The sequence below is a fragment of the Diachasmimorpha longicaudata genome, chromosome 1 (genome assembly GCF_034640455.1).
Source record: "Diachasmimorpha longicaudata isolate KC_UGA_2023 chromosome 1, iyDiaLong2, whole genome shotgun sequence".
In the NCBI taxonomy this organism is placed as follows: Eukaryota; Metazoa; Arthropoda; class Insecta; order Hymenoptera; family Braconidae; genus Diachasmimorpha; species Diachasmimorpha longicaudata.
This window is the reverse complement of record NC_087225.1, coordinates 9,924,342-9,941,438: the sequence shown is the minus strand read 5'-3', so window position 1 is coordinate 9,941,438 and position 17,097 is coordinate 9,924,342. Positions and strand designations below refer to the sequence as shown.

At 37.4% G+C, this 17,097-nt stretch overlaps 4 protein-coding genes across 5 annotated transcripts; 3 read left to right on the top strand and 1 right to left on the bottom strand.

Annotated features, from left to right (window-relative positions):
- Window positions 1-1,151: 1,151 nt before the first annotated feature.
- LOC135160204 (sodium-independent sulfate anion transporter-like) lies at window positions 1,152-5,959 on the top strand. The gene is made up of 11 exons (XM_064116515.1): window positions 1,152-1,350; window positions 1,806-1,896; window positions 1,988-2,161; window positions 2,440-2,678; window positions 2,748-2,949; window positions 3,289-3,509; window positions 3,602-3,947; window positions 4,198-4,500; window positions 4,570-4,715; window positions 4,867-5,191; window positions 5,277-5,959. Exons 3-11 carry the CDS (start codon window positions 2,011-2,013, stop codon window positions 5,315-5,317), a joined length of 1,974 nt encoding a protein of 657 aa, XP_063972585.1. The 5' UTR covers window positions 1,152-1,350; window positions 1,806-1,896; window positions 1,988-2,010; the 3' UTR covers window positions 5,318-5,959.
- Window positions 5,374-8,761, bottom strand: LOC135160451 (galactokinase-like). Its single transcript, XM_064116994.1, has 7 exons — window positions 8,617-8,761; window positions 8,160-8,480; window positions 7,149-7,335; window positions 6,487-6,924; window positions 5,961-6,282; window positions 5,808-5,901; window positions 5,374-5,549 (listed from the first exon to the last, which is right to left on the bottom strand). Exons 2-6 carry the CDS (start codon window positions 8,319-8,321, stop codon window positions 5,829-5,831), a joined length of 1,182 nt encoding a protein of 393 aa, XP_063973064.1. The 5' UTR covers window positions 8,322-8,480; window positions 8,617-8,761; the 3' UTR covers window positions 5,374-5,549; window positions 5,808-5,828.
- A 280-nt stretch (window positions 8,762-9,041) lies between these two features.
- Window positions 9,042-16,076, top strand: LOC135160120 ((E3-independent) E2 ubiquitin-conjugating enzyme UBE2O). 2 transcript variants are annotated; one of them, XM_064116314.1, is made up of 5 exons: window positions 9,042-9,175; window positions 9,284-9,633; window positions 9,698-9,871; window positions 10,029-13,167; window positions 13,418-15,661. In XM_064116314.1, the coding sequence occupies exons 2-5, from the start codon at window positions 9,412-9,414 to the stop codon at window positions 13,711-13,713; spliced, it is 3,831 nt and encodes a 1,276-aa protein (XP_063972384.1). In that variant the 5' UTR covers window positions 9,042-9,175; window positions 9,284-9,411; the 3' UTR covers window positions 13,714-15,661. The 2 variants fall into 2 exon arrangements, with proteins under 2 accessions (XP_063972384.1, XP_063972393.1); XM_064116323.1 differs by adding an exon at window positions 15,943-16,076 and having other exon boundaries at window positions 9,101-9,633; window positions 13,418-13,720.
- Window positions 16,071-16,979, top strand: LOC135160737 (uncharacterized). The gene is made up of 3 exons (XM_064117621.1): window positions 16,071-16,210; window positions 16,319-16,402; window positions 16,688-16,979. The coding sequence occupies exons 1-3, from the start codon at window positions 16,168-16,170 to the stop codon at window positions 16,846-16,848; spliced, it is 288 nt and encodes a 95-aa protein (XP_063973691.1). The 5' UTR covers window positions 16,071-16,167; the 3' UTR covers window positions 16,849-16,979.
- The last annotated feature ends 118 nt before the right edge of the window (window positions 16,980-17,097 follow it).

Sequence of the window (17,097 nt, the reverse complement as noted above, 5' to 3'; positions counted from 1 at the left end):
CCTGATTGCAGGAAGCGTGAAATAATTACTTGTATAAGACCTGTTATGAAACATTTTTTTCCTTTTCGTTACTGACGGAAGAAAATCACTTTGAAGAAACCAATTATAAAATAGCTAAAAGATGAAGTGACGGAAATTTTTGTGTCGACAAGTTTAATTATGCAATTCTCTCCGTTTTGATGATGGGGTAAAATGATTTGTACGATATTCACGACAATTTTGTGGCTGTTCATTCACGCGATTGAATAAAAAGCACTGGGGAATCACCGGCCTGGCCTTGAATTTACACAATCCGCACGAATTGTCAGTTTGTATTTTGAGGCGGTTTCATCCGAGTGATCATGAATAATACCGACGAATCCTAAAGTGCTGGGTTTCAAGCCTAAATCTCGTCGATTATGTAATCATCTGGTAACGATCAATACAATGATTTTTTTTGTATTGTGACATTTCAGTAGCGGATCGGTAACTGGGCTCCATTGACTGAATATTTATTATTAATTTTTTCATAATTTTCAATCGGCTCACCAGAAAAGTCATTACAAAGATTACAAACATTTTTCAATCTCTTCTCGACTCTGGGATGTTCGCTCCCAAATTCGGCAATTTAAAAAATCAATTTGAATCAGTTCACCGCTTCCTTACTGATTTGTCCTGGAATTTCTTGGATCTAGTGCTCATAACAGTCTCATTTATTCTTCCCAGTGAATACTGAAAATACATAATTCGATCAATAGGAGAGCAGGCATGCAATCTCGCATGTTGTCTTTGTGTGGCACAATTGTCCAAAATTTTCCATCTCTTGCAGATTTGTCTTTTTTCCCTTTTTGTCAACGTAATCACGAAAATGACAAAACCGATCATACCACTGAAAGTTACATAAATGATTCCTGAGAAGTGCAAAAACGTAATTTTTCACGTGAAGATTTTACCTTTTTTTCGTCCATAAACATTATTTTTCGCCGAAGGATGGACATAAAGAGTAATGCTCAACGAACCATGTGTATAATGATGATCATTCTTTCTCTCCAATGTCAATACATATAATTGATAGCAGAGCACGTGGCGTTGTTTTGAAAAAGATGCGCATGCGTGGTGCAATTCTACGGGTACCCCCTCAGAAGATGTATCTTTTGCTGCAGCAAGTCGAGCACCTGCAAAATTGATCTATGTGAAACAACCGGCAGTTTCTGGACAGTATAAACGCTGGACGGGGTGCTGTTGTACACCTAGTGCATGGACTCTCACTTCCCAACGAATCTTCCTTTCACAATTTTGGTGATTCACGTTGTGTGCAATAATTTCCGTCAACTGAATGGCAGTTGAACGTCTTCTTCGTTAGCAAGATGTGTGCGTATTTTTTCTCATTTATTTTTCGTATTTTTTTTATCAATTCGAGTTCTTAATTTACTGGCAGCAATTGAGATACTGGTCAACATTCCAAGAATATCTATATTGTCTAAACTGAATAGTCATTGTTCAAAATGGAGGTGATTTCTACTGACAAGATGAAAGAATTCAGTTGCAAAACAGTAATAACCGTTTTTAGTCAGTTCTAACATTATGATAAAATGAGATTTTTATTTACATCGACCGTCAAGATGAGCACAATAATTTTTACGACTCTCCCTTTTACAACAGTGCTGCTGAAAATGAGGAGAATATTTCTTCCTCATTGGAAAAGGCATAAAATAAAGCGAGTTGTTAATCAATATGTCTCATTGACATACATCTACCCACAGATTTTATGGCACAATGTGCTTAACTATGCCTCTTGCTTTTAATACTCATAATTTTCGTTGCAGCCGAAGGAAGTTGTATGTATTTAGAATTAAGATATTTCACCTGCCAGAGGAATTAACTGTGGCCCATCCAGTTCTAGAAAAAAAAATCCTAGTAGGTATCTCACCGCAAAGGTGCCTTCACGAAGTATTTGAAGAATTGTACGAATGATAAATCAGAGAAATAAACCTGCATGTATATACAGTTGATGAAAAATCAGATCAAGAGATGTCAAGGTACGAGATCAAGGACGAGTATCAGAGGGAGGTGGCTCGGGAAGTACGACTCACTGGGTTTACCAATTCACCTGAAGGAACAACCATCGTTGGGAATACTTTTGCAAATGAAATCTCCCCGAGGGATGAAAAGCGATTGAATGGTAAGTAAATATTCTATCGATAATTCAACTAATCGTTATAGAACTGTGCCCATTGTTGAATGGTTACAATGTGGTCTGATAAATCTCATGACAAATAAGCTAACGACTGATCCTCATGTACATTTTGACTTTTGTGACGTTGCTGGAATTGTATGGGCTGTCCAAAAGTCTGAAAAAGAATTAATATTAACTTCATTGGTCAGGGAATACCTCAATCATTTTCATAGTGTGGCTACGGGCACCATATTGACATAATCGAGTATTATATGTACTTGTAGTTGTCTATAGTGATGAAAACCGGGAAAATGAGATGTTCTGGAATACACGGTGGTTATGCCAGAGGGTCCGAAGATCCTTCAAAACAAAATTACTTTATAGAAGAATACCAATACTCGATTGGCTTCCAAGGTATCGGAGTGATTATATTGTCAGTGATCTCGTTGCTGGAATCACCGTCGGACTGACTGTCATTCCTCAGGCTATTGCTTATGCGAATGTTGCTGGTATTCCACCTCAGGTATAATAGCCACATCTTCAACTTTCTCATTCAAATGAGACGAGCAATTTAATGATGATTATTTTTCAGTATGGCCTGTACTCATCATTCATGGCGTGTTTCGTTTATACCATATTCGGATCGAGCAAGGATGTACCTGTAGGTCCAACTGCAATTGCTGCTATTCTAACACGTGAAACACTCTCACGCGCTCATATGGGCCCTAATTTTGCTGTTTTATTAGCATTTATATCTGGGCTTGTATCATTACTCATGGGAATTCTCCAATTGGGTAAGTGGGTCTGAGATAATCACTCAGATGTCAACATTACTGTGAAGTGGGAAATTAAAATAAGTGTGTTTTTGTCGAAAAATTCGTTGAACATAGCACAAACAAATGTCTGGACTTCACCCACTTGTATAAACATTATTTAAACACTGAAAAAAGTCTGCAGAAAATGGCAATTGGTCCAAATTTGAGATGAACAGGTGCCTACACATCGTCATTCATTTGTGAAATTCGGGGAATTTTTTTTTATACGCACGATGTTTAGAGTTTGAAAAATATTTACATTTAAATTGAAAACAATATGGAATATATTTCCAATATCATGCCGTATGATGTATACAGGTTTCCTCATTGATTTCATCTCTGGTCCAGTCTCTGTTGGATTTACATCAGCAGCCGCAATCATCATTGCTACAAGCCAAATCAAAGACGTCCTCGGGATCCGAATCTCCGGGGGAAATTTTCTGGATACATGGCACAATGTCTTTGAACACATCTGTGACACCCGTATCTGGGACACTATATGGGGACTCACTTCAATTGGAGTCTTATTAATCCTTAGAGTCAGTATAAACCTTCTATTAGTATTTTTTTTCTCTCTTCTTTTTCGGTCTCTTCGTGCTGATGGCCTATTATAATTGTCATGTTTATACAGAAAGTCAAAGACATTCCTTTAAACTCAAGGGATACGAAAGTCGCATCAACTAGCACAAAAATAATGCAAGCATGCCTCTGGTTCTTGAGCACATCGAGGAACATATTAGTTGTTGTCATTTCGGCCGGGGCATGTTGGTACCTAGAGAGTCAGTTGGGGTCATCACCGGTGATCTTAACGGGTCACGTTAAAGAAGGCTTGCCAAGCCTACAATTACCACCTTTCTCTACTACTGAGGGCAACGTAACGTACAATTTCGTAGATATGGTCTCCGCACTAGGATCTGGATGCATCGTTGTGCCTCTCCTGAGTCTATTGGAGAGTATTGCACTTGCTAAAGTCTTCTGTATGTTTTTATTTCAAAATTGATTTTCCATATTCGAGTAGGAAACTTGCATGATTTTTTATTTAATTTCCTAAGCTCAAGGGTGGAACCTGAAGGATATTTAACTAGGTTGAAATGAGCTTTAAATGAAAATCATCATTAACCGAATCATATTACCAGGAATATGGGAATGAAAGAAATGAAAATAAATAAGTTTCATGCAAGTTTCCTCGTACCTAGGAAAAACCCTGATAATTGTTCAATTCTCCAGCTGATGGCAAGCCTATTGATGCAACCCAAGAAATGTTGGCTATTGGTCTATGTAATTTAATGTCCTCTTTCGTGTCGTCAATGCCAGTAAGTGGTGGACTGAGTCGAGGAGCAGTGAACCACTCATCGGGCGTTAAAACCACTCTGGGTGGTGTTTACACCGGTATCCTTGTCCTTGTCTCTCTCCAATTTCTCACTCCATATCTCTATTATATTCCAAAATCTGCTCTGGCCGCCGTAATTATCGCAGCTGTTCTGTTCATGGTTGAGTTTCACGTGATAAAACCAATGTGGAGAACGAAAAGTAGGTTGTACCAATTCAATATACTGAAACCGGTCATGAACGATGATTTATCGTCTTTTTTTCCTCTAGAGATTGACTTGGTGCCGGCGGCAGTCACTTTTATCTGTTGTCTTTTTGTTAATTTGGAATTGGGAATAGTCATTGGAATTGGAGTTAATCTACTGTTTCTACTTTATGCATCTGCGCGACCGAGTCTCAAAGTCATGAAAATGATGGTCAGTCACAAATAGTGCCGCAAAGCAAAATAGTTGAAAAATAATTTGTTGATTGTTCTTTGACTGTCTCACTGTGCTTCACTTTAGTGCAAATATTTACTGATGAACTAGGAACGCGGAGTAATGATCTTAATGAACGCTTCAATTTCAGACCCCAAGTGGCTGTGAATATTTGCTAATAACACCAGATCGAAGTCTCGCATTTCCAAGTGTTGAGTATGTGAGAGCTATGATAAGTAAACATGGAACACGGCTGGGGAATAATGTTCCAGTTGTCATTGATTCGACACACATTCAGGCGGCAGACTTTACAGCTGCCAAAGGAATAAAAAATTTGATTCAGGATTTTTTTATAAGGGGCCAACCATTGATATTTCTTAATCTTAAACCAAGTATCATTGCCATCTTCCAAGGAGTTAAACCGTCAGAAATGTGGATCTGCTCCAGTGAAACTGAATTAAATGACAGCCTGAAAGGTAAACTACTATTCATTTATTACCAGTGAAAGTAATTCCACTGCAGTGGTGATTTTAAAAAGCTAGTGTGTCGTTACCTTTTTAGATTCCTCAATGGTTGCTTCTATCACAGTGACACGGCACTAATTACGATTGAAAAGAGATCGTATAGATGAACGGAAATTAGGAAATAAGCCACACGATTGAAATTCAAAATTATGTAATATTTTGTCAAATATATATGTATATTTGTGTACAAGAATCCCTCACTATTTATGGCTGATAACTCCTATTTCTACCATGTAAATCAGCGATGACAATCCAATTGTCTTCCCCGGACGATAGTTTTGCCATATAAAATGTTGCCTTATTAGTGTATCTGTAAAGTTGAAAATAAAATGACTGCTCGTCTGTAAATTAAATTAAATTGAAAGATGTGTTCTAATGAAAGTAAATCAAATGACACGCTAACAGGCAAACGGTTCATTCATTTATTATCGACAATAACATTTTCATTGCAGCAATAAGTACGATCGAAAATAGTCCATTGGAAATTATTGTAAATTCTTATAAAACCTTTTCCATATTTGTGTATAAAAGTCTCTCACTATATGTCATTGATAATGCCTATTTTTACCATATCAATCAGCATGGTAAATCAACGATGGCAGTCCAGGCGTCTTGCTCCAGCCGATGGTTTTGCCATGTAAAAAGTCGCTTTACCAGTGTATCTATAATGATGAACACAATTAATTGCTCATTCTGTAAATAAAAAAATTTTAATACTCACGTGTCTTTGATTTTACTGATCACTTTTGATATACATTCCTCCTTCAACAGAGTTATCGTGCAGCCACCAAAACCAGCTCCAGTCAAACGACTCCCAAGAACCCCATCAACACTCCTGGCCGTATTAACGAGAGTATCCAATTCCGGAGATGAGACTTCGTAATTGTCTCGCAGTGAATCATGGCTTTCATTCATCAATTCGCCAAGTCTTTTATAATCTCCGGCTTGCAGTGCTTTCATCGCTGCTTGAGTTCGCAAGTTTTCATTCAGCACATGGCGTACACGGTTTATTGTAACTTTCGAAGCTCCTTGTTTCTCTAGAGCTGAAGTAGTTGAAAAGAACAAATTAATTTGGGGCTCAGAAAAATGATTATCGATATCACTAACTTCCCAAGAGATGCTGAGTTTGGATTCAATTGATTTAACCGGCCACCAAACCAAACATGACATCTCTCCAGCATCTCTTCTCTCATTCAGCGATATCAATGATTTTGATTATGATTAAAATAGTGTCAACTGGGCATTACTCTTGATGTCTTCCAGCGACACATCTCGAAGACTATTTTTTCCCAACATCTTGGCTGCTTCGAAGCAAGCATCTCTACGATCTCGATAGGCACTTGATGATAGCTTATGTGGTGAATTAGAGTTGGTAATTAAAAATAGATGATCTTTGAGATTTTCCATGTGTATTTGGATCACCGATTTATCCCGGCAATCGAGCAAAAGGGCATGTCCATCTTGACCCATTACCGAGATAAATTGATCCATTATCCCACAAGGCACACCCGCAAAGTCATGCTCTGCCTTTTGACACGATATGGCCTTTTCAACAGGATTAGCGACTTGACCTGTTATTGCTTCTAGAAAAGTATACGTCGCTACTTCCAGAGCTGCAGAACTACTCAAGCCAGCACCCACTGGCACTGTTGAAATCACTACAGCGTTGAAACCTGGTAACGAATCTGTCGAATATATTTTTTTTAATAAGACGGAATTCTCCCAAATATCATTAACCCTAGATTGATCATCTTAGGAGGGAAACAGCAAAATATTTTTCGCAATAATTTCACAAAAGGTTTTCTTACAATAACCGAGAGCCGTTTCCCTGCGGAGGTGATCAATTGATGGATCGCGAGGGTGACCAACTAGGGCTAGTCGTATGTTATTTTAGAAAAATTGCTAGTACTTGTAAAATTGACAATGCATCCTTTGACATAATTTGCCCATTTTGGCTCGCCGGGTTTGATCGCTGCGGGTTCACTGATGTCGAATTCGGCTTTACTGACACTCGTCACCGCAGAACTAGCTGATATAATAGTGCAGATATTCGTTCCATTGGGCTTCCCTGCGATTACGGTGACCATCGGTAGGGCCTATAATTAGATAATATAAATTGCATACTTTGGGAATTTAAACTAGTACCGCTGGTGTTTATCTCCTCTCCACGGAAGAAATTGGAATAAGGGAAAGAAAGATAAGATAAAACAAGCTGCGAGCAGCGAGCATATGATAATGAGAACGTTACGAAGCGATGTTAATTGTAATACTTTCTTGGCCATAAATAAAATGAGGGTATGGGTCTAAATGGTTTCCCAGGTGATTAAAATTTGAATTTATACGGATAGACCAGTCTACGTGAGTTTCAATCGGAATTGAAGAGTCTGAAGATTGAGGGATTCCAATGCTTCCATCCAGATCCAAAAAGTGATATTCAATAAGTAAAAAATTCAAATGTCGACTTATGTTTCATAAACAAGAACTCGTTGTGACTTCTCATTAATTTCCAACAACCCTAGAAAATATGGAGACTAAACAACTCAATGACTCTTGAATGTCAAATTTTCTTATCACTTGATTGATGAGGACTATAAATATATGAGTGTAAATTTTTTTCACAATCTTGATGACGATATAAGCCTTCCAAGACCCCTTTACAGCTTTAAATCCTCTATCACATACGTCAGAGTTTGTAGCACACGGGGTGATTTTTCAAATCGAATGTTTATTTATTTTTGTCTTTTATTACTGCAAAAGGGAATCCCGGTGATTAAAATTAAATTGAGCAGATGTAGCATGACTCGTAGTTTTGTGTGTGGTTTTTATTTTTACGATCTATTTTATCGCCTACCTGTAACAGGACATTACATGTGCAATTTGTTTGATGTGGTACTTTTAAAAAAAGGAGTGCAATATTTACCATGGGCAAAACGAATCCTTCATTGTAATCTGTATGCTCTCCAATGACATTGACTCGTCCGGGTGCACATACACAGTGAGTAGCTTCTTCGCCAAATTCTTTTAAAAAAGCATCTAGGGCTTTAATCTTCACCTCCTTAACGTCAGAAATATTCTCTGCCATTTTTCATTTATTATAGAAGAATCTTACATGCCAAAAGGAGCGATAATCACAGAGTCAGTTACCAGCGAGTTCTGACTGACAATGCATGTGTAACACTGACCTCAAGTTAACGAATAAGAATCACGAATTGCCTTTGGCGGTGGTGTTCATCCGGCAATACTGGTGGGGGTATATGTGGATACATATGGTAGAGATATATTGACAAAAGCCCGACGATTCTCGAAGAGAATTTTAGCGCGCATGTCTGTATAAAAATTTATAGTCCAAAAATTGTCGAATCAAATTTTTAACTTACCCATAAAAATAATGTCTCTTAACCTTTGCACCCAAATTAGTTCTGCCTTTAGCCAATGATATATTTGATCTCATTGCCCCTAATCCTCGTGATAATTGCAGTAAGGACATTGCCATGACATGTTAAAAAATCAACCGTAATTATTACATCAGTGCAGAGCTGGACAATAAATTTAATTGGAAAAGAATGAAACAAATGAAAGCTTTTCGTACACATTTTAGTCAACATTCATACTCTCACAATGTCCATCCCCTAAATTCTCCGTGTCATACTTGGATAAAGAACAATAAACCAAAAAAACTTGGGAATTTGTTCCCATGAATTTTTGGCAAATAATTATCAAGATATTGCACTTGCAAATTTACATGTGCAAAAAGTTGTGCGCATAGGATTGTGCGCATTAACCTCTCTGCGTGCTCCAGTGCGAGTCCTGTAAAATTTACTGTGTATATAAAATATATATGTATTCAACCGCCCGCCCGCTGTCCCTCTTGGAGGACAGAGGACACAGAGAGAGTGGAATAAGTTGGGCTGTGGGGCGTTAAATACCGTATCGTATGTAAGTTTTAATATTAGTGTAGAGGCATAAGGATAAAGTATCATTCGAGGTTCTACAATTGCTACTGATATAACATCAATAAAATTATTGGCTCTGCAATCTCCAAAGGGATTGCCATCATCGGCCCGTCAAGAGATACTACAACGCAAGTTGGAAGAAAATTTCCGATTCTAATCAGGGGTTAATAAGATAACAATACTCAACACAGCTATACTCACATATTTGGCGAATGAAAAATGGCCACTAACGTGCCTGTGGATTTGCAATATTTTTACGAGGATGTTGTTTATCGTGTTGATAAACGTGGTAACATTGAATTTGGAATTGTCATGGAGAATGATGATCAGGATTTGTCTGAATCAAGTTCTGACAGTGAAGAGAGTCCTAAGAGAAAGAAGGGTGAAATACGTGTGGTGTGGCATCCATCCGGAGTAGAGGAACTAGTCAATTGCAAAAAGGTACATTAAAACAATGCCAATGACAAGAAAATCATGAATTATTATAATAATTATTATTTCACAGGTTCTTTTGGCTGATAGAACACTAATGCCCGGTGACGTGGTGAGGAGAATGATAAAAGGAAAGGATACACAGCGGGGTTATTGTCGTGATATTGAGTTGACTGCTTGTGTGCAGGTTATTGGAACAAAGCAAGTGCTCACAAATATAAAGAGTGAAGACTTGACTCCCCTAGAGGTTTGGATATTTTCATTTTTCAATTTTTTCAATTGTCACATTGACAAATGCAGTTTGCAAAACCATTGAATTACATGTAGTCGTATAACAGAGGTTTTCAAAAAAAGTTTATTGATTTTTTTTGGTTTAAATAACAATGATATTTCTCCTTGATTAGGAATTCGGAACAGACATTGCAGTTTGTATGGACTCATGGGTTGGTGGAATTCGTATGGTGCATTTTAAGCTGTGGCTTGCAACACCCGATGGCTCACAATGTGTTATTAATGAAATGGATGCACAGGGGTTGGCACATTTCGAGGAAAGACGAGACAGTGACAATGATTTTCCCCATTCATCGGAATTTTATCCTGGCCAGTGTCTCTGGGGGCCAATTCAGTGTCTTGAGGATGCTGAATGGATAGTATGCACTAAAGAAATGATGGCTAAACGTAAATCAAAACCACAGAAAAAAACCAAAGTTATTGTCCAACAAGTAGAAGCTGATTGGGTAGGTGTACATTGGCAATGTAGAGCTTATTCAAAAGATGGTGCCTTGTCACACCAGATGCAGCCAAAATTTTTGGTTGACGGTGATGATTTAAAGAAATTGAAGCTGCTCAATGTATTTGAGCCCTCGACACTGCAGGTCGGTGATCGTGACTTTTATTTATTAAAAGGAAATGAAAATGTTATAACACGCGAACAGTGGAGAAAGCAACAACGAGAAGTATTTCAAGTTCCTAAACACAGTCCACGTAAATCTCGTGTAAAAATATCTGATAATAAACAAAAAGATAGCAAAGACAACGACACGAAAGAAAAAATTAAATTAATGAAGAGTGATGGAAAAGTGGATACAGCAAAAAGTGAAGAGCACAATACAAACAACAGCAGTAAATTGATGCTTCCTAGTGCATGCAATAACGATAGCTCCGATGACTGGGATACTGAGGACACAGCATCACAGAGCGATACAGCCTCCATGTCGAGTGGTGGCTCTAGTATGTCGTCAACGGGTAAGAAAAAAAACAAGGGGCCTGCTCTAATGACCAAAGTATTGAAGAAGAAAAAATTGATAAAGGCTAAGAAAAAAGTTGCACCAGCTCCATTGATAACAGGCTCGAAAATAGTCGTTGAAACTTTGTCAACAAATACAAGAGCCAATGTTGTGTGGCAAGATGGCTCAGTGGAGCTTGGCATACCCTCAACTCAACTTTATCCAATTCATCATTTGGATGATAAGGAATTTTTCCCCGGTGATTTTGTTATTGATCAAAAAGAGGAGTCCAGAATGTACGGGGTAGTACAGTCTGTTGATCATCAGGGAAGAACGGCGAAAATAAAGTGGTTTCGCACGTACACTTCCAGCCAAAGTCCACAGCCAACGTTTCTAGAGGAGCGAGAAGTATCAGTTTATGATTTAAAAGATCATCCGGATTTTCAGTATCGTCCCGGTACTCTAGTCATTCGTATTGCTAATTTTGAGGGAGAAGACGCTGGCTGTACGGCAGGCCAGGTTTTGGATAATTATCCGGAAGGTAGAGTTAAAGTTTGGTGGGTGGATGGACACGTGAGCATGTGTTGGCCTCAGGATCTGTATAAAGTTGGTGAATATGACAGTGATGAAGGTGAATTGTGGGATGAAGTCTCGTCCGATGCCTCCTGGGAAACCGAACTCGAAGACTGCTTCATTGCTGACAATGATGGAACTGAACAAACAGAAAATATTAAACCCAAATTGGCAGCTCATATTGAAAAAGCCAGAATTGCAATGTCAAGATTGGAGGAGATTTTCACTCAAAATCCAGCTTTACAAACAACTGAAGTTATGAGAAAACTTCTTGAAGTGTACAAAGACTGCAGATACATGGATAAACTTATGGGGACTTCTTTTTTTCATGAAAGTAATTTTCAAGGTTTGTTAGAGCGCGTGAGAGAGAGAGGACGTGCTAATGTTGCTCAAAGAGTTGCTGATCAAGTTAATAGACTATTTACTCATGAATGTGGTGGGGCTTCTCTCGAATCCAGTACCGCCGTTAATGCTTATCAAGAAATAACACCAATCGATGAAACTATTGAAACTAAAGACGAGACTACACATCCCGAGGATTCGGGTCTCTTTTCAGCTGAAATATCAAAAAAGGGATCGGGCTCAAGTGATTCCAGCGCCGGTGAATTTCCACTCTCTGAGGATCCAAATGTTGATCGCTCAACATCACCACCACCAGCAATTTCCAATAGTAATACTCCAGCAACAGAAGAAAATAAGTTATCCAGTGAAACATTTATAAATTGTCATGTTGCAAATTCTCATGTTTGTGTCAAACTTTGTACTCTCATCAAAGCTCAACTTGTCCTCGCACATGCAGAAGTGTCAAAGAGATTTGGTCTGTCACGAATGTCCTTGTCAGATGCTGCGAAAACAGGCTCACCACAGAAAAAACCAGCGATCAAAGAGGATGACGAACTCGTTAATGAAACATCTGTGGCCGCTAGTGCTACAGGAACTGATGCTGATAGCATTGAAATTCCTCAATCATTGGTTGAAATGCCAATGCCACATTATGCAGAGGGTGAAGGATTTTCTGTTGAAGAAAGTGCACCAGATAGTCACAAATTTAAATTAACAATGTTTCAACCCACTGATCCGGCTAATTTCTTCAGAACTGTCTCAAAAGAACTGAAATTATTGAGGAGCTCCCTTCCCCCAGGCATATGGGTCAAAGGATTTGAAGATAGGATAGATCTTTATTCAGTCATGTTCAGAGGACCTGAAAAGACGCCTTATGAGGATGGATTGTTCTTGTTTGATTTCCAATTGTCTGCTGATTATCCAGCTGCACCTCCACTCTGTCATTACATATCCTACTGCAGTGACAGACTAAATCCAAATTTATATGAGGATGGCAAAGTGTGTGTCAGTCTTTTAGGCACTTGGGCTGGGCGAGGTACTGAATTATGGACAAGTTCGTCTACACTTCTTCAAGTTATCGTCTCAATTCAAGGCTTGATTCTCGTGTCTGAACCATATTTCAATGAAGCTGGCTTTGAAAAACAAAGAGGCTCACAACAGGGCCGAGAAAATTCGAGAATGTACAATGAAATGGTTGTTTTGAAATTGGTTCAGGCCCAAACCAAGCTTTTACAACATCCTCCCTCAGTTTTTAAAGAAGCCATTATCAGGCATTTTGAGAAACACGTTGAGAAATTGCTACAGCGGCTTGATATGTGGATGGAGATTTCAGAGCATCATAATAATCAGCATCCATTGTCGCCATTGACTCCAACAGCATTTAAGGACTTTTCACAAATTGGTATGAAAAATATTCGTTGACTATGAAGACTTCCACGTCAATGACACGTCTTAAAACTTGATTTTTTGCCATTTTGATTAGTGTCAATTTATGACACGTCAAAATCTTCATTTTTTTGCGATCTATAAAAATCTTTTAAGTATTTTTTTTTCACCTCTTCGGTTAACTTTCGCTAGGTTGACATGGAATGTCTCTTATTAAATTTCATCTATCAAGAGTAATATCTAACACTGGACATTTGAATTTGCAGATGAAAAAATTCTGCCTCAGTTTCCTCTAGTCCCAGCGTCCCGAGGTTTTTGCATCACCCTCCGAAAGACATTGGCCATCTTCAAACAAGTCTTGGTGAAGGAGGAAATTCTTCAGAAAAATAATTTTACCGAGGCACTCTCCAATGCCGATTCAAAACCTCAAGCAATAGTGTCAACTTCAACAGTACAATCGGCCTCTTCGCGCCAACAACAATGTGTCGACGATAAGAGTAACTATTCACAAAGTCATTTGAATGAGACGAAAAAAGAACTGTCCGAGAGGAGTGCAAGCTAGCCACTAGGTAAATTCATAATTATTCAATTTATATTAATACTTAAACGATAATCAAGTGATGCGTTGCTGCAAATTCAAACAGAGTAGTCGAGCTTTAACATGAACACGTTCGCAAAACTCCTTATCCTTGAGAAATAACTAGAAGAAAACAACAATTGATTAATTGAACATACAATTAAAAAATACAGTGCTCAGGGTGCTCCGTACTGACAATTGTATTTTGATACGATATCAGCGTGGGGTGCGTGAAGCCATCGTGTCATAGGATATTGCCAAGACTATTAAAATAATCACTCAATTAAGATTGCTGATAAGCGCGATTCCTCATATAAATAACAATAATTATGCAAGCACTTCGTTATATATTCAATTTTCGACGCCGTGAACGATAAATTGCGCTTGGTAAAATCATTGGATCAACTGATGTAAGCATTACATGAACATTTTGAGTGAGAAAAAGAGAGTAGAGAATTTACATGATGTATTAAATTTTAAATAATAGAAACTTCACGTATAGTTAGATTAAAGCTATATACAAATTAGACTCAACACGACATTACACCGAAGTCATTACACGCCATCCAATACTGATTAGAAATTACATAGTATTAAACGAAAGATACTTTAACAAGTTCTTCGTTCGAGAGAAAAAAGATAATGCTATTTGATGAAGTTTTCGCGAGTGTATAGGTATTAGTTATAGATGAAATGATAAATTCGTATTTCAACACGCGAGTATACGTAAATATATTTCTTGTAAAAAAAATCAATACAAAAAATGGGAGAAGAAAGAAAAGAATATTCCGTGAAAAAGGCTTTGTAAAAATGTATTTCCAAATATTAAACATTTGGTAGAATGACTTGGGGTCTAAGAGTTAAATGATTATTGTAGTGCTTAGGCTTTCAAGGCAACGGAGAAGCTGTTTAAAGCTACTTGAGTATTACTAGAACATTACTTTCTAACTGTTGCGTTTCATTTCTTTACCACAATAAACGATATCCACCGAATTTTAGTTTTTCGTCGTAAAGAATTGTATGTGGAATCGTTATTACATATTTTCATTGTAAAGAAGTGAAGAAATATTTGCATTTGAGTGATTTATGAAGAAATTAGAAAGTGGTCCGTCGAGTTGAGTGAATGGAAGGTTTCAATTATTCTCTGATTAATATTCGGAAACTAGGAGAGATAGCACAATTTTGCTGACAGTCTTTTTTTAAAGAGCAGAAAATGATTTATAGAAAAGGTCTTACCGAAAATTTGGCTATCACGCTTCAATTTTCTGTCATATATTGAAAATGAAACAAAAAAATCAAGTCGACTTAAACCAATTGTCCATTGCGCTTCAGAAATTATTTTTCATTCGTTAAATGTAACATTAAGCGATATGAAAAGAGAGGATATTGAACTGATATAATAAGAAGGAATTGCTCATTTCCTTTGGGTAATTATTTATTTTCCAACGAAGGAATGTACTAAAAACTATTTATTTCCTGTTTATCGAGTGCTGAATAGATCAGATAGTGGGAGTTTCCCTTTTCTACGGAAGAAGAGATAATAAAAATAATGAAGGGATGAAAATCGACCCCTGTCAATGCCTTGTATATGTGCCAGCTGTTTATATTCACTTCAAGTTATATTCAAAGCATGGAAAACATCGTCTTTAAAGGGTTATATTTATTACATGCTTCATTTGCATTCGAAATATTTCAATTACTCTTCGAACCGTCGAAACGGAGATGTGCAACAGTGAATGCCAGCAGTTGCACTCGCCTGTTTTATACAGTGGAAGGAATGATATAAATAATAAGCTCACAATGCTTGGTGCAAAAATTGAGGTACGGCAATTGACAATTGTCTTGGAGTCGTGAAAGGATGACGTATCATTCGCCCTATTATTTTGTCAAAACCAAATTTTTCCCGACCTTAATAAAATATTGTGTTCAATGATATATGACTATTCAGACTTTCATTCTGCCTGTCCTGTGACTCCTATTACCAATATTTAACTCCTGTGGGTGAGCTTTCCTGTGAAATATTTTCCTACTCGTGAATTTGGGTCGCCGTGACTCGAAAAGTACACTCGTTTGTTTATAAAGTTCTAATAGGAAAAAATTGTTCTTTCCTGCAAAACGTTATTTTAGCAGGTGCTGAATGTCCAGAATTTTCTTCAAATTTTTCTCCGCAATTTAACAGACAAATTTGATAATTAAAATCGGTTGAATTTATAGGGTCATCTGCATCAAATTCTGAAAGATACTCGGATATAATTAACCACATGGGTTTTTCTCGAACGAGTTAATATGAGCGCTCCCTACGAATTGCGCTTGGTGTGTATCAGAAAAGATAAAGAAAAATCTACCCGTTATCTGCCTACCTTATCACTAAGTTGATTCACACCCAATTTTACTCGTCTCTTTGACGTACCTGCACAAACGTTTGAGAGAATTTTCAAAATGCGGTCACATAGCATTCTGTATTACCTCGCTCTAGGATTTTGTGAGTAAATTCCTTCGTTGTGTCTAATGTTTCTTTGGAAACCGTAGTAATTAAAATAAATCGCAATATTTGATTGATTAATGGTGTTTATTGTTTCATGGATCATAGTAATCCTCGGAGTATTCACGAGTGAAGCAGAGGCACGACGTAAAATTCTACGCGGAAGAAAAACAATCACACGACGATATTACAGTGAGTGTATTTGGAAAAATGATGCATCAATCATTTCACCTAATTCCAATATATATTATAAATCATTGCTCTACGGGGGCGTTTTGTACCTGTGATAAGAGAAACTCATATGCTCGGAAGTACTTGAACATTTGAATGTGCGATTCAGTAAAGGACAATGTCAATAGTTATGTTTTTTATATCTGAAAAATAACTATCGAATTGTGCTTTGTGAAATCAATTCACTGAATCATATAGCGATGATAATTCTCTGATAAAAATGACATCATTGATTTCTTTTGCAAGGCGGTCTTGCTATTCCGGCCTGGTCCATCGTTCTTTTATCTGGGATAGGAATGTTAATCCTCGGCGGAGGGTTCTACCTATTACTGCGAAAATTCGTGGTCAGTGGGACAGGTGATAATGACATTCGATCATACCATCCAGCGATGCAGGACGAAGTGTGAAACTATTGTGCTTAATTCATTATATTACTCGATATTCCAATATCTTTTTACATCTTGAAAGGTATAACCAACTGAATAATGATCGATCAAAAATTAAGTTATAATAAAATGTTTCATTTTATTATTGGATAGCTATTGACTGTAAGAAGAATTATTACGATTAACTTTTATTTTATACAAACCAATTTTGAATGTGTTTTTCTATTATTTATAGTTCATTTTCATAATGAAGGTATTCATGATTGAGAA

Bases quoted from the DNA above. Each gene is read 5' to 3' on its own strand.
- LOC135160204 (XM_064116515.1), top strand. From the start codon at position 2,011: ATGTCAAGGTACGAGATCAAGGACGAGTATCAGAGGGAGGTGGCTCGG. The intron at 2,162-2,439 runs GTAAGTAAATAT...ATGTACTTGTAG, and splicing joins GGATGAAAAGCGATTGAATG to TTGTCTATAGTGATGAAAAC. The intron at 2,950-3,288 runs GTAAGTGGGTCT...TGATGTATACAG, and splicing joins CATGGGAATTCTCCAATTGG to GTTTCCTCATTGATTTCATC.
- LOC135160451 (XM_064116994.1), bottom strand. From the start codon at position 8,321: ATGGCAGAGAATATTTCTGACGTTAAGGAGGTGAAGATTAAAGCCCTA. The intron at 6,925-7,148 runs GTACTAGCAATT...TATATTCGACAG, and splicing joins ATGCATTGTCAATTTTACAA to ATTCGTTACCAGGTTTCAAC. The intron at 5,902-5,960 runs GTGAGTATTAAA...TCATCATTATAG, and splicing joins ATCAGTAAAATCAAAGACAC to ATACACTGGTAAAGCGACTT.
- LOC135160120 (XM_064116323.1), top strand. From the start codon at position 9,412: ATGGCCACTAACGTGCCTGTGGATTTGCAATATTTTTACGAGGATGTT. The intron at 9,634-9,697 runs GTACATTAAAAC...ATTATTTCACAG, and splicing joins AACTAGTCAATTGCAAAAAG to GTTCTTTTGGCTGATAGAAC. The intron at 13,168-13,417 runs GTATGAAAAATA...TTGAATTTGCAG, and splicing joins TAAGGACTTTTCACAAATTG to ATGAAAAAATTCTGCCTCAG.
- LOC135160737 (XM_064117621.1), top strand. From the start codon at position 16,168: ATGCGGTCACATAGCATTCTGTATTACCTCGCTCTAGGATTTT. The intron at 16,211-16,318 runs GTGAGTAAATTC...CATGGATCATAG, and splicing joins TTACCTCGCTCTAGGATTTT to TAATCCTCGGAGTATTCACG. The intron at 16,403-16,687 runs GTGAGTGTATTT...TTCTTTTGCAAG, and splicing joins AATCACACGACGATATTACA to GCGGTCTTGCTATTCCGGCC.